General features: G+C 42.1%; 1 protein-coding gene across 6 annotated transcripts in view; it reads right to left on the reverse strand.

Moving 5' to 3' along the window:
* Positions 1-16023, reverse strand: part of RPS6KA2 (ribosomal protein S6 kinase A2) — a 181899-nt gene that overhangs the window by 41688 nt on the left and 124188 nt on the right. For all 6 annotated transcript variants that reach the window (XR_013984716.1, XM_081000683.1, XM_081000685.1 and 3 more), the window contains one exon: positions 1944-2024. Coding sequence is in view for 5 of the 6 variants with exons in the window: in XM_081000683.1 (XP_080856809.1) it covers positions 1944-2024 (81 nt within the window). In the remaining variant the exon portion in view is untranslated. The remainder of the gene's footprint in view (positions 1-1943; positions 2025-16023) is intronic.

The following is a 16023-nucleotide window of genomic DNA, read 5'->3' on the forward strand; positions in this document are numbered from 1 at the left end:
TTCCTCAACGGGTGGCAAATGCAAGTTCTCCTATTTCAAAAGATGCTTTCACTGTGTGAACTAGAACTCTTGAGAAAGCATCTTTTCAAATGAGGATTGGCAATTATCACCCCAAGGAAGACATTTCATCAAAATTTTGTTGGACAGCATTTGGATCAATAAATTCTTCAGGCCACCAGCTTGAGTTCTTCTTCTTCTTCTTCTTCTTCTTCTTCTTCTTCTTCTTCTTCTTCTTCCTCCTCCTCCTCCTCCTCCTCCTCCTCCTCCTCCTCCAGTGGACATTATAGTGTTTCTCTCCTTTTCTTTTTGCCCCTTTGAGAAATCCAGAGTGTTACAAGCATTAGTATATAGTGGTACCTTGGTTGTTGAACTTAACCCATTCCAGGAGTGCGTTTGACTCCCAGAACCATTCAAAAACCAAGGCACGACTTCCGATTGGCTGCAGGAGCTTCCTGCACTCAAGCAGAAGCCGCGGAAGCTACGTCGGTCATTCAGCTTCCGAAAAACATTGGCACACACACTTCTGGGTTTGCGGTGTTCGGGAGCTGATTTGTTCGGGAGCCAAGCCCATCAACAACCAAGGTACCACTGTATATGCTTTAGCTGAGATTCCTTCATTGCAGGGGGTTGAACTAGATGACCCTCAGGGTCCCTTCCCACTCTACAATTCTATGATTCTATGATTACAGAAGAAAGCAAAATATAAAATATACATTCAAAGCAGCATAATTAACGGTAAACTAATGTATGATATTAAAGATTTCAAAATAAAACCTTACACAGGTCAACTACAGAATGCACATTTAGCACAGCAAAGTTAACAGAAAAAATTATATTAAACAAATATTAAATGCACATTTATTTGTTTATAATTTTTATTATAAAAACTATAAACACATTTAAAATAGCATAATTAGCAAGAAAATAAAATATTTTCATAAGAATAGGACATAAAAATCTGGAACGTCCACAAATGTGCATGTTTGCTACATGCCCAATGCTAGTGTGCTCTTATTGTTATTTTATTACTAATTAGTTTTATATACCTCCCTACATCACAAGATCTCAGGGTGGTTCACAGGCCTTCTCACGACACACCCTGGAATCCATGTGATTAGTTGAATGAGTGACAGGTGCCTCTGTGCACAAGCATCTGTGTGTGAGTAGGGATGTCTGCTATGTTCAGCGGAACACATAGACACTGGGGCTAGCTCCTCACTCTGTACATGTTCAGTGAAAGCATGAAGGAGTTTTATGGGAAGGGGATAATACGTATGTTTTGTTTTTGCAGGGACCATAGTGGCATTGGGTGCTTCCTCCACTTTTTGCATAACAGCAGCTATGATAGTCTATTATCAGATAATGGCCTTTCAGTCAGGGCATGGCTGGAAGGCACTTGATGCAGCAACTTTGCTGAAGCTAAACACATCTGGGTTTGGACAGTGCCAAGATGGGAGACTACCTAGTCACTCTGCCTGCGCTCCCTTGATATCCATGATGGAAAAGAGACAGAAAAGCATCACCATCACCTTTTGTTGATGGGGACAGAATATTGCAGATGGCAACTTAATGCTCATGCCATTGTTCAAGTCTCTGGGTAGATTAGTGCAACCCACTAATCTCTCATGCAATTCTGCTTCACAATGGTGTTGGGAGGTTAAAATACCGCTCTGAACCTCCTGTAGAATAGACCAGGTACGCTGGTAACATAGAAATAAAGTGCTCTTAAAAAAAATAAGGTATTCACCATGTTGTTACAGTAACAGCCACACTTTTAACATTTGGGGGGAAAGGGTTCTAGTACTGCGTACCCTTGACTGGATAAATATGATCTATATAAGTAGGCAATCAAAAACCACACATAGATAATGAATTTGAATAGCAAGGGATCCAGTGGAAAATATCCCAAGGCGATTAGGAATTGATTTATAGAGAAATCTTACCATAATGAAGTTTTACAATGAAAGGATGATTCACTTCTGCCAAAATGTCTCTTTCCATTTTTGATCGGACACGATCTCGGACTGCAAAGAGAGAACAAAAAAAATCAGGATACCCCACGGTTCAAGAGACTCACGTTGTACGGTTAGATCGGCTGCTGTGCTGCAGCATAACCATGAATAGCTTGTTTCAGTTTTGTATGTATGTTGCTATCCCCTCAAGGAATCAAAGGCAGGCATGAGCTGCACATACAGCTGGAGCCGTTTGCTGCCCTCGTTGGTAGCAAGTTCCCTCTGCTGAAGAGACAAGTCACTTAGGAAAATGGAGCAGTGTGAGCTGCTCCAATGCAAATGGGAAGAAAAGCTTTTTATGTGCATACAATTCTATCCTGCAGGTGCATAACTCTTCTTTTGTATGACAGGCCATAGATACTTGCCTTTCTTGATAAACAGGGAGTTTACAGCTTGATTTTTCTTGCTAAACACACCTAGCATGCCAGTGGCAGTAGAATAATTCCCAATTCCCCCACTTATCAGGCAGCACCATTTGCAGCCCAGCACGGCGCAGCGGGGGGAACATCTGAGGTCTTTTGCATGGTTAGAAGCAGCTCTGTACGCTTTCCAGCTGGCTACAGGACAGGGGCAATGGGACTTTGGGAAGCCAATCAGCTGCCATGATGGGCTCCCAGGGGTGGGACCTTGGGAATGGACTGGACAGAAGACAAATCTGCCCCTGGGTTATAAAAGGCAGACCATACCTGCTCTCCTCATCTCAGTCATGCCGGACTTTCCCACCCACCCACGCTTTCATTTTTACTGCACTTCATGCTGCTTTGCAGGAATGAATTTGCTGTCCAATGACATTGCTATGTACAGACGTTGGTTGCTGGTTTCAGGGTTGAGGAGGAATTCTGTCCACAGGTGGATTGGCTTTGGTCCCATGGATTTTCACTTGCCTCATAGCAATCATCACAACTGAAGATGGCAGGAGAGGCACTGGGCTAGATCCTGAGGAAGAAAGGACAAGAAAGGTACATCCAGCCCAATCCTATAGATGGATCCCCTTAAGGGATTCTAGAGTGTGGTGTTTTCTGTCCAGAACGCCGTTTTAGAGCTGATGAGCCATAGCATCCCCTACCATTGGCTGAATGGGGTCTACTGGAAGAGGTTCATACTGTAGAGGACCCCAACACTGGCAAACCCCCATTGGTTGGCTAACAGCAGATCACCCAGCAAGTGGGTTGGGTGATTAAGGGATCTCTGCCCAATGCCTATGCCAAACCTATTCTTCTGCAGTCAATAAAGTTGTGGCCTAATTTCAGCCTAACACATGGCTCTATGTTATTTGCCACCTGCTCCCCCCACTCACAGCTTCACTGCACCCGGGCCCGCCATGAAAACTATCTGTTTGTTGGGCTGATTATTTGTTAATAGTCTAGGGCGGGTTTTTTGACTAGTAAAAGCTAATGGAAGCTAATACCTGGAAAGCACTCTCCAGATTTTGGAATAAGATACCCATCGGGGCTTTGAGAATGCAACAACTGACTGGCTGAGAAGAGATACAGGCAACAAAAAAGCATTTTAAATACAGCTAGAGAGCGAGCAAGCTGAGAATTACTAGTTAGAACTTTGTTGTACTTTTGAGGGCTGCACAAATTCAGAAATAAACCCCACTGAGTCCAGTGAGGCTTATTTCTAGGTAAATGGATCCAGGACTGCAGATTAGTCTGAGTAAACGGCTTGCTCCCATTATGTCCTGCTTGTTGTATATTTGTATATAAAGCAAATCTTACAAAGACACTCTCAAACCTTCTATGCTTTCACCAAAAGTTATAGCATGGTTTCTGAAACTGCTCACAACTTGGGGAACAATATATAATCATAGCAGCAGGTATTAACCACAGATCAGTCCTAAGTGTATTCAAATATTTGTCCAGACCTAATGTTACTAGTAAGGATGACTCACGGAAAACCACCTCCTGGATGCAGTTTTGATAAAAACACAATGAGTAAGAAGAAAAGTCAGAGGCTAGGGCAGAGGAGACGAGTCTTATTTTCTTGGGCTAAGAGTCATGACTGTGATGGATCAAGTGAGCAGAGCCCATGAGAGAAATCTAATAAGGGAATGTCTATTGGGTTCAAACTAATTTTAAGAAATGACGCAGAATATGTATAGCAGGAATGTCTTAACCACATTTCAGATGAACTGGCAAGATTCTAATTAGATAGGACATGGGAGGCACTGTGGTCTAAATCAGTGAACCTAGGGCTTGCCGATTGGAAGGTTGGCGGTTTGTATCCCCGCGACGGGGTGAGCTCCCGTTGCTCAGTCCCAGCTCCTGCCAACCTAGCACTTTGAAAGCACATCAAAGTGCAAGTAGATAAATAGGTACCGCTCCAGCGGGAAGGTAAACGGCGTTTCCGTGCACTGCTCTGGTTTTGCCAGAAGCGGCTTAGTCATGCTGGCCACATGACCCAGAAAAACTGTCTGCGGACAAACGTCAGGTCCCTCGGCCAGTAAAGCAAGATGAGTGCCGCAACCTCCGAGTCCTTCACGACTGGACTTAACTGTCAGGGGTCCTTTATCTTTACCATTAGTCATTAGATTATTATATCACATGGTCCCAATAATACAGTGGTACCTTGGGTTAAGTACTTAATTCGTTCCGGAGGTCTGTTCTTAACCTGAAACTGTTCTTAACCTGAAGCACCACTTTAGCTAATGGGGCCTCCTGCTGCTGCTGCTGTGCCGCCGGAGCACAATTTCTGTTCTCATCCTGAAGCAAAGTTCTTAACCCGAAGTATTATTTCTGGGTTAGCGGAGTCTGTAACCTGAAGCATATGTAACCCGAGGTACCACGGTAGTTTCCTTTCTGATAAGAACTTGGATGGACTTGCACACTCATTTACCATACTGCCACAAAAGGGCAGCTTTAAACCCATCTTATATAGCTGCATATATCCAAAAGTGTCATCTCTAACATACACAAGAAACTGCCAAAAACCATCACTACCGGATGTGTGTGTGTGTGTGTTGGTCTTGCATTGGACATATGTACATTGTACATATGTTAGCAAAAGTAGTACCTTTAACTAAGTTAGGGTTGCTATGCGTCCAGAGTTTCCCGGACATACCCGGAATACTGCAGTCAGAAGCAGTGTCCAGGTGGAAATCAGCAAAATGCCTGGGAAAGCCATGTTGTTAGTGTCATTGTTGCCATTTTCCTAAAAAAATAATAGCTCAAAATGGGCAATTTTTTTGTGGTTTTGCAAAAATAGCTCAACAACTTTTGTGTCTGCATTTTCACTTTTTGAAATATGTCAACCCTAAGCTATGTGATTCTATGAGTGGTTAGGAAGTTGCTTCCACAACCTACCACACAGTGTTGTAGTACAGAAAAAAAAGGAGAGGGACCAGTGTACACTGTCCTCAGCTCCTTGAAGGAAGGGTAAGATTAAAAGTGTAACCAACAAATCAGTATAGGTGCTTAGCATCAAAGTGTGTCAATTGGTTCAGTCTTTGTCTGTATTCCTGACCAAGAGTGAGCATGCAAAAGTCGCTCTGGTATCAGTAGGGATGACATACTCATAACTGAATGCAAGATCACCCTAAGTTATGAACAAATATTTACAGCATGGTTACTTGTAAATAAATCCCACTGAGTTCGATGCCGCTTACTTCCAAGTATGAGTGTGTAGGGTTACAGACTCAATAACTGATTCAAGCTTTGCCCACCCATATTGCAGTAAAACCAGCCAAAATCTACATGGATGCATTGCAGACATTGGCATTTTGGTGGCAATGCATGATACCTAAAAAAAATGTATTAGCAAGAAATTACTAATTTTCTTGTTTAAATTGACTCACACTGACAAATCAATTGAGACTTTATTTGATTAATCTACCAATTAAAAATTACTAAAGCCTGCAAGCAGCAGAATTTTACAGTGATAACACAGCTCCAGTCAAGTTTGTTATGGTCCTTAATAGAAACTTTATTAAAACAGTGATTCATTGAATTTCTGAGGCTGCTAAACAACAGCTTTACAAAAGATGACCAAACCCTGAAAACTACATTAACATGAAAAGTAGAACAGCAGAATAACAGTACAGACCAACTGAGTGACATAAAGAAAACAATCTGCTGAGCATTTGCAAGGCATCTGATGAAAACCAACAGGGAGGCTTTCTCTAGAGCCCAGATGGAGAACCCATGCCTTTTGAGACGCTTCCAGACAAACTCCCATCATCCCATGCTGGCTGAGGCCGATGGGTGTTGGAGTCTGGAGGGCAACAGGTTCCCCATCCCTACCATAGACATTTCCTGCTGGTTACCAGAATAAAATGTAAGCTTATCACTAACTACCTTAAGTTTGTTTGGACACCCTGACATACTTCATATATTTGTCAAGATTTGAGCAGTGACATCACATGTTGCTTTAATTCCTCTGCCGCTGCACTTCCCCTATGACCTCCCCTATGAGCCAGTGTGGTGTAGTGGTTAAGAGCGGTAGTCTCGTAATCTAGGGAACCGGGTTCGCGTCTCCGCTCCTCCACATGCAGCTGCTGGGTGACCTTGGGCCAGTCACACTTCTTTGAAGTCTCTCAGCCCCACTCACCTCACAGACTGTTTGTTGTGGGGGAGGAAGGGAAAGGAGAATGTTAGCCGCTTTGAGACTCCTGAAGGGGAGTGAAAGGCGGGATATCAAATCCAAACTCCTCCTCCTCCTCTTCTAGTCCCCTCTCTTTTCTTTGTTTTTCTTGCACGCCTGGCTATTGTATTTTCTTTCTTTTTTGGGGGGGGGGGTATCCCACTCTGACTGCTTATTCTGGTAGCCTACCAATGACATGGGTTTCCCAGAAAAATCTGAATTGGAAAATGTTCCTAATTTGCACTGGAAAATTTCCATGTTTGTGTTGGAACATCTTCTGATGTCCTGGAGAGTGATCTAATTTAGCATGGTTATTTTACTTGCTTTTACTAAAAACTAAAAACTGTGAAGCTGCAAAGCTTGCCTAATATTGTATTTGTACTTATTCACTGTTAGTAATGAACTTAAGAAACAATAAAACAAAAAAAGCTTGTAAGATTTCTGTCTGACATCACTTTTGTTTCTCTGTTGGATGGGCTAGCTAGGGTAAGGTGAGTTATGTAGGTCTTGTCTTTTGTTGTTTGCTTGGTCTTATTAAAAAGAAAACAAGCAAATAAGCAAATCATTATAATAAAGAGGTTTGTTTGACATCTGAAGCATTTGTTACCCAAATGATGCTGGTAACGGAAGGACTGAGCTCATGAAAAAGAAGCGAGGGCAGGTGAGATGATTTGGGGACAGATGAGGATTTGCTACTTTTACTTTTGAAAAATGCAGACTATATAAAGAAATAACACTCCTAGGTTTGCTGTCATGGCTTGCTAACATGAATAACCAGAAAGAATTAGCAGGAGAAAAGAGAATTAATATTCAGCATATGCACTTCTGGGCCACATGCCTTCCATTAAAAAATCCCCCTTCCTAAAAACAAATAAACAATCTGGGAAGGTGCCAACTCTCTGCGTTGCCTAATGACAATAATAATCGGCCATACTTCTTGCAGAAATCACGATAGGCTCACTAACTGAGGAGAAGGATTGGACTTTTCTTATGAATCATTAAAGCTTAAAAGAACATATTGAGGGGGAGCTTATAAAATGTTTACAGGAATTTCCTCATCCAGTGTGTATCAGAACTGGCATCTTATTGAGTCAGGTGAGTTCTTCCTCATGTTAGATTAAATCCCAACCATAGCCCTCAAGTTATCCCTCTGTATTAGACAATACAAATTAACATAACATTGTGTTTAATTTGATTTTCTTCTCTAGTGTATTCTTATTTTTGTTGCTTTACTTAGACCAGCTATACATGAGGACATCATTTTAGTTGAAGTACTCAAATGGGACCTATACATTTCCCCTCATAAGTCAAATAGTTTCAGAGAGGTGTGTTGTTGTTTTCTTGTGGAGGGTCTCCAATAAGATTCCCCCCTGTTGTTGCTAGTAAACTGATTAAAAGGAGTGGGGGATCCTATCATAGTTCACCTGATATTATGTCTACTTGGACTCTCAGAAATCCTTACAAGAATTCTACAAAGCAAACCAATATTATTAGTATCTGCATACTGCAGACAGACTGAAAGACTAATGGCTTGTCTTGAGGTTTGAGCCAAGGAAACTTAACATTCAGCAATTACGAAACAGGTCAAGGTGATGTCCCCAAGCTACAATTATATTAGATTATGTTGGTGATGGTGGTTTTCACTACATCATAAACACTGGCTACTGGATCTGTAATTATTCATAGCTTACCCATAAGTCTATTGTTTTAGGCTTTGTTAGCTCTTAGGATTTAGAAATTAAACATTTTCATATGGTTTGTACTAAATGGAAAACATTCAGGAGACTTACTAGCCTGTGATTATTTCATAGGGATAAAGACATTAAACCTAACCATCAAGCTTTAACTAACTTCTAAATCCTAAGAGGTAATTGACTCTTTGACACAGTTCTGGCTGAGAGAATTATGTACCTGTGTAGAAAAATATACTAATGGTTATAACTTTCTCTGTGAACCAGAGCTATGTTTGGCTAATTTGTTCCTAACAGAGGCTGTGACTTCAGTTTATCATGTATGATTTGCCTCACCATGAGAATGTGTCTGTTGGATTTCTGCCTACTGTGTGGTTTCCAAAAGAAAAGATTTTAGGGGGAGATAGAAGCCTTTGTGCAAAGAACAAACTCATTTAATGTACTTTTAAAAGAAACAGACTTGGCCACCTGATGGTTCCTGGGAAGACGTCCCAGTAGCCATAGGTGCCGTGGTCAATGGTGATGTACACTCCAAAAGGAAGATAATGCCCCAAGAGGGATGGAAATGGGTATGCTCAGGATTTCGAATCAGATAGCAAGGCAAGGACCTTGGACAAGGACTAAGATTCTGGTTCAGGACCATGGTTAGCAGTCCTGCAGCTGAGATAGAAAAAGCACATTGTCTTAACAGGGTCATAGAGCAACTGGCAGACCTTTCTAGCCTGGGCTAGGTAGTAAAAATGAAAGCCCCACCCACTGACTGCTGCCTCTGGTCAACTGAAGAACTGACTGTAAGTGTTATCTTTGACAATCAATACTTAACTATCTGCATTCCTTTGGCTGGGAAGCATCCTTAGCAGCAGGAATCTGAAAAACATGGCAGGCCTGGCTGAAACACAGCATTTGGAAGACAAGAACTCCTGGCTGTTTTGATAAGTTAACAAGGCCACGCTTCTAGAATTTTCTTATCTTCATTTTCAATTCCTCCTTCCCTCATTACATCTCCTGTAATAAACGCTCACTGCTCCCTTGGTTAAGGATTACAGAGGCTGGAGAAAGTGGGATCATGCAAATTGAATCGTTATATCATTGCACCGCTGCTATTAAGGAACAGGCAGATTAAACAATGACTAATGAAAAGCCAAAGTATTGTCAGTTGTATGAAAGGACATTGTCAGGGAAAATGAATGTTACTTCAGTGAAGAAGACTGACATGTTCTGCCTTTGCTTCTCTCACCCACAGCCCACTCTGAAAGTAACATCTTTAAGAAGGCATGCCTGGATAGAACACAGCTCTCTAATTGTCTTTGCTTCACATTGTCAAAGGAAGGAGAATTTCACAGGATGCTTGAAAGCAGTACAAAACAGACCCCACAGAAGATCTCCAAAAGCTTGAGCTCTGATTCCCAAGTTGTTGTTTTTTCCCCTGGGAAGTCTGTTGCAGATAAAATTGTTTCAGCCACACAGCTTCAGAAGGACCAGCTGCTTTCCTGTCTGTTGTAACTATATAGAATGGACACTAATGCATTACGAAAAAAGAGGAAATGTGGAAAGGCATCATAACCCAAAGGAGACCTATTTGCACAGTATTTGCAAATGGTACTTTATACACTACAGATTCAAAGTTAGGAATAATGGGATGAAGTCAACATAGTACAAAGGCAATTGTTCCACCAGGACAAGCATTTCAGCTTGTCCAATGGAAAGATCCCTCTTCTCCCCCAATGTACTGTTCTAGGGGTTCTCCTGACCTCCTGCAAAAAACATTTTCGGGGGGATACAGAGGAAGGAGAGAGGGGAAAGCTCTGTTGTACAAGCAGGAGTCCTTGCATGGGGTTTCTGATGAAAGGACTCATTAGTTGTACCCCATCCAATTATTATAATTTAATTAGAAATACAGAACATCTCACCATTGCGATCAGGTGATGTGTGTGCTTGCTCAGTCTGATGCACAGGTGCTACCCGTTGATGGGCAACTTCAAGGCCCCTTCTGCTCTCTCTTCTTAGAGTTCTTTATTTTTAAAGCAGACTTGGACTGGACAGCCCTTCAAATACAGGGGTGTCCTCTGACCGTGCTCTACAATAACATCATGTTCAGTGCTATACAAATGTATACCCCAAACAAGCCTAAATAAACCTGCTATGGAGTAAGCAGGGGATATGCATCCAAATAAACATGCTTAGGATTGAATTGATAAGGTGAGAAGCCAAGGCTGAGCAGCACTGCAGCCAATTCAAATGTGTGAATGGGTTGGTGCTGTGCACAGTCACATAAGCTTTCGGGCTTCCCTTATGCATTAGTGCAAAATGCAGGGAAACTGGGGCTTTCTCTCTTTCAGAGCCAATTCTTATATGGAATCTGGCCCAGGAGCATCAAGACTAGCCAGGCCATTAGTTCCTTGTGGGTTGGCAACACTTCCTTTAAATTTTGTGTGTTTGTCATTCAAGACCTAATAGCATAGCTATGAAAAAGCACTATCCTGATAATGCTATATAAGATACAGAAACATATTCACGTCTGTCTTCTTGCAGAGCAATTGCAATCAATTGCTGGAGAGACAGTGTCCTATGAAGATACCCTTCAGATATTAGAAAACAAGTGCTGATACAACAGAAAAGGATTACTCCTTATGAATCTTAAATTGCAGGGATGCAGCATCACAATAACCCCAAACCATGCAGCACCATCTGTTCAAAAGGCACCGAGGGGGGGGGGGAGCGGAATCAATGATAAAGTGATGGCCATAGTTTAGGAACAAAGTTTCACGTCACAGATATAGCTTTCCTCTTTTAATAGCTCAGCAAACAATGATCTTATGTAACAGAATCCAACTTCCACAGAATAACCTCAGCAAATGGTATTCTTACGGTGCTCTTTCCAATCTTAGCAATGTTGTTCTTATATAATATCATCATGTTGGTCTGCTATTACGAGATTCTTGCTTTTAGTAATAAAAGCAAAAGGAATAGTGGGTGTGCAGGGAAGAGAGGTGAGGAAGGGAGAAAAAGCAGAAAGGTAAGAAGGATTTGGGCGGTGGCCATAGCTCATCAGCAGAGAGCATGTTTTGCCTAAAGGTGGTCACAGGATAAATCCCGTACACTTCCAGCTAAAAGGATCAGGTAGCAATTGATATGGAAAAGATCTCTGCCTGTGATTCTTTAAAGCTGCAGCCAGTCAGAAGAGATATTACTGGGCCGTGTGGGAACATGATGTGACTTGCCTAGGGCAGCTCCCTATGTTGTTTCTTCTCCCCATATCCCCTCCTCTCTCTCACACACACATCAAATCACACCAATTAATACGTTTCTATACAGGAAATCTGCCAACATGGCAATATGGTCTACATCAGGGTCATTCATATGACACATTCCTAAAGACCAAAAACAGCCGATTTCTCAACACAGCTGAGGATGAAGGATAATGGGGAATGAGAAAAAGCCAAAATAACTGCCATTAGACTAGGTTACAATGCTCCCGCCAACAGCCTTTGAGTTTATTGCTAACAAGAACTTAGGCATTTCCACTCAACTTCTGACATGGTAATACATGCTTAATTCTGAACTGATTTAGTGCTTCTGGGAGTGGGTAATTCAAAATACTTCCTTAAACCTTTAATTAAGCTGTCATAACAACTGCCCTTTGATGCCAAAAAATGACATGGTGCTGCCTGACAGGAATTCTGCTGGTTTCTGATTTAAAATCCCTGCTAAGCAATCTCAGTGGTTGTAATGGGGTCATTCAGCATTAAAGCAATCAGAATAGAGCAGAAATGGATTCACAGGGGAGCCCGTACCATTGCCTTGATTACATTACTCCCTGCCATTTTTCACTGAATAGTAGCACTTGCATAGTTAGCACTACACCAGAGTTATTGTGAATGAATGAAAAGCTTTTAAATAGAAAATCTAAAAAAATGCACAATTGAAATCATGATTTCAGGCTTTTTACAAGTCTTAGGAGCTTTGGTTTAAAACAGGGGGAGCAAACCTCAGGCTTAAGGGAACTGTTTTGTTCTTCGGTTTTTACTAGAACCTTGAATCATAGAATCATAGAGTTGGAAGAGACCACAAGGGCCATCGAGTCCAACCCCCTGCCAAGCAGGAAGCACCATCAGAGCACTCCTGACATATGGTTGTCAAGCCTCTGCTTAAAGACCTCCAAAGAAGGAGACTCCACCACACTCCTTGGCAGCAAATTCCACTGTCGAACAGCTCTTACTGTCCATCAACAGATGAAATCCATCAACAAGAGCCGCATTCAAAATGGTGGTGCAAGAGAGTTTGGAATTAAGGAGCAGGGTATCCTCTGACCCAGGAATTGGTTTTTATGAGCAGAAGGATCCGACAGCACTTTCGCACACAAATCCACTCCTGATCCTTACCATCTTTCTTTGTTTCAGCACCCTAATTTGTGCACGGAGTCTTTTTGTTCTTGCTTTTGTTAAACTATTATTAGTCAGAAACCCTTGCTGATCAATAAAAATCACCCCTAAATCTACCAGTAGATCCTCATCTACCTTCTGTTCCCACCTCACCCAGGTTTAAAATACTGTGTATCATATCAATTTTGGTAGCTCTAACATTTCATCTACAATGAACAGTGGTGCAGCAAGAAAACTGCTAGCACATTTGCAAAGCTAAGCAAGATCTTGCATGGTTTCAAATTGGAGGGAAACCGCATGTTGCAGTTCTTTCATTGCAGGGGTTGGACAAGATGACCCTCGGGGTCCTTTCCAGTTCTATTATTCTATTAACCTTTCATTGATAATATTGTCAGCTATTGCTAACAATCGCCACAGTTTGGCTCAGAAGGTTACTCTAGTGCAGTCTTTTTTTAAAAAAAAAAAATTATTAACAGGCCAATCAAATCACATTAATTCCAAATCACATTAATTCCAAATTACACAGCCAAATTTTAAATTTTTTGTTGGGGGTACCCATACTTCGAGCTTCAAACGGGATCCAAACATCTCTCTTGCTGCTGCTTTAATATACACAGTTCTGTCCAAATAGTATTCACAGTTCTATTCCATCTTCTCTTTGTTGTTTTCCTCATCTTCTTGTTTTCTTTATGATCTCTGATAGTCTCCACAAGCGGGTTGAAAACAAACGTTGTTATATCCTGTGTGGAATTTACACTCATCCAAGAGCCATATCAAAATAGACAGACATCATTTCAACACCTCTGTACAAAACGTTTCCCACAGTCTGTCCTGGTTTCCACAGGCCTGCTGCTCTCATAAATTTTCTCAGGGGGCCCTGCCAGGCCAATATCACATTCCGATATAGTAACGGCCATATTCCTCCTCCCCCTCAGTCCTCCTGCGGGCAGGCCTGCCATAACAGTCTCTTTTTATGACTGCGTCACAGAGAACTTTCTTGATGTTCCCACACGCCATATCTCTGATTAGTAATTAATTTCCACACAGTTCTTACTCCTCCTGCTTGTGATCAGTAATCGCGACAATTCTTTCTTAGGGGGAAGGGTTATTGGGTACTCACATAAGACAAAAAAGAAAAGTCCCCCCCCTTTTCAGTCTCGCTCCGACATACCAATCCTTTGATGATACTTCTTCTTGATTTATTGTTGAATCCAGCCCGTCGCTCCACATCCCAGAGATCCCTTTAATTAGCAGTCTTTACTCCCGATCTTCACTCGAAGTATGTGCATTTGCTTCTTTTCTAATTGTTTATTTCGAGCTAATGCAGCCAGCGCGTGATCAGAGGCAGCGTCCGGGAGAGCCGGACCCACACAAGGGCTTTGTGCCTAGTGCCCTCACCCCCTTCTTTCGAATCCGGGGGTGATTTATGTCCACAGCAGGCAAGGCAGTGTTCCCCATTCCCTTGGGCAACAAGGGAGGCTGCATACTCCCATATCAGCCTCTTAATTACCTCGTGTGAGCCGGAGAGATGTTATTGTTGGCCATCTTCCAATGCGCCCCTAGCGGCCCCCCACTCTAGTGCAGTCTTGACCAAAGTTTTGAAGAGGATGTTAAAAACACACACACATCCAAATTAGCACACGTACATTCTCAAAGCCATTTAATGCAGAATGATTATTCTCTTTAATATATCCTAATTGTGGCAAGCCGGAAGTGGCTGGGAATGGGGGGGTGGGGATGGGGCATAGCAGCCTTATGCATGTTCCAGCATCGCGCATGATGACTTGGAATGCAACCTCCGCACAAATTGGGGGGTGCCTGTATAAAAATTTAGACGTACTGTCAGAGAGGAAGTTTACCATATGCAAACTAAAAATAATAATAAAGGGCAGAGACGTGAGGGCCTAACTGGGCGGGGCTCAGGCTTCTTGGTCTACCCCCTATCAGTGCCCCTGCCGATGAGCATTCCCCAATGGAATGTCACCACAGCTCCAAACCACATGCCTGAGAATAAACCACTGACTGCACAAAGCAATAGAAACTAAGGAAACCCAGAATCACAGGAATTCAAAGAACAAGTTCCCCAATATGTTGCTGAGAAGATATTTATTTCCCGTTTTCTGACTCACCCTCCTTATTAAGTGCCTTCTATCACATGGGAGAAGAAAAGGGCGGATTCCACTTAGGTACATGATTCAGCACATAGCAATAAAATTGCTTTAATCTAATAGTGTTCCTGGAAAGTTGCAGATTTAAGTGCTCCATGCGTTGCTCTGTTCCCCCAAGTGTCAACTGCCACTTAGGTAGGAATAGTGGCATTTTCAGCACTGAAAACTATTGTGCTGCTAACACTTTAATGCTTCATCCAATGAATGCTATCATCCTTTTCACTTGACAGCTGGTGGTGACAAATCTTGTAAGCCATCACATATATAAAGAGAAGTTCCATGTAGCTCATTGAAATGACAACAAAAACACCTTTTATGCCACAATTCCATCAAAAATTAAAGCTGTGTATAACAACACACACACAAACACACAACCAGATTCACAGATCACTGGCTAACGGTAAAGAAAAGGTGTCTCCCCTTTTCAACTGTCTGCATAAGAAACTTAGAAAAGTTTTCAGCAAAGGGCTAAAAGTTAATCCTGAGGGCACCTGCTGAAACTCTGTTGGAAGAGCATTCCACAAGGCTGGGCTGATGGCACTGAAGGAATGGATTTGTACTGAGCCTCACAAACTTGGGGGATAACCAAAGACGCTCCTGTAGAGGATCTCAGTGTGTGAGACGGGGTACAGTGGTGCCTCGCAAGACGAAATTAATTCGTTCCGTGAGTTTTGTCATCTTGCGATTTTTTTCGTCTTGTGAAGCACGGTGTCGGGAAAGTTTTGGAAAAGCTTCAAAAATCACCAAAGACTTTAAAAACCTCAAAAAAGGCTACCACACCGCGTTCTATGAGTTGCTCCTCGAAGTCAAGTCGCAACTGTATTAACGGTGTTAAGAAAAAGGAAACAAACTTGCAAGACGTTTCCGTCTTGCGAAGCAAGCCCATAGGGAAAATCGTCTTGCGAAGCAGCTCAAAAAACAAAAAACCCTTTCGTCTAGCGAGTTTTTTGTCTTGCGAGGCATTCATCTTGCGAGGTACCACTGTATAAGTGTTCAGGCGGCCTCCTCTTAAAGCCTACTTTGGCTTTTTGAAGTAATTGCTACCACCAAAACCAAGTTGGGTATGAAATTTGAAATGCACTTCTAAGAATAGCATTCCAGGCAAAAACACATTGAACCTTGAAATGAGGGGCACATTAAAAATTTTGAAGGATAAAACATTCTTTCTGAAGGAATCCCAGTAGTGAGG

The sequence above is a fragment of the Podarcis pityusensis genome (assembly GCF_964106645.2).
Source record: "Podarcis pityusensis genome assembly, chromosome: 3".
Taxonomy (NCBI): domain Eukaryota; kingdom Metazoa; phylum Chordata; class Lepidosauria; order Squamata; family Lacertidae; genus Podarcis; species Podarcis pityusensis.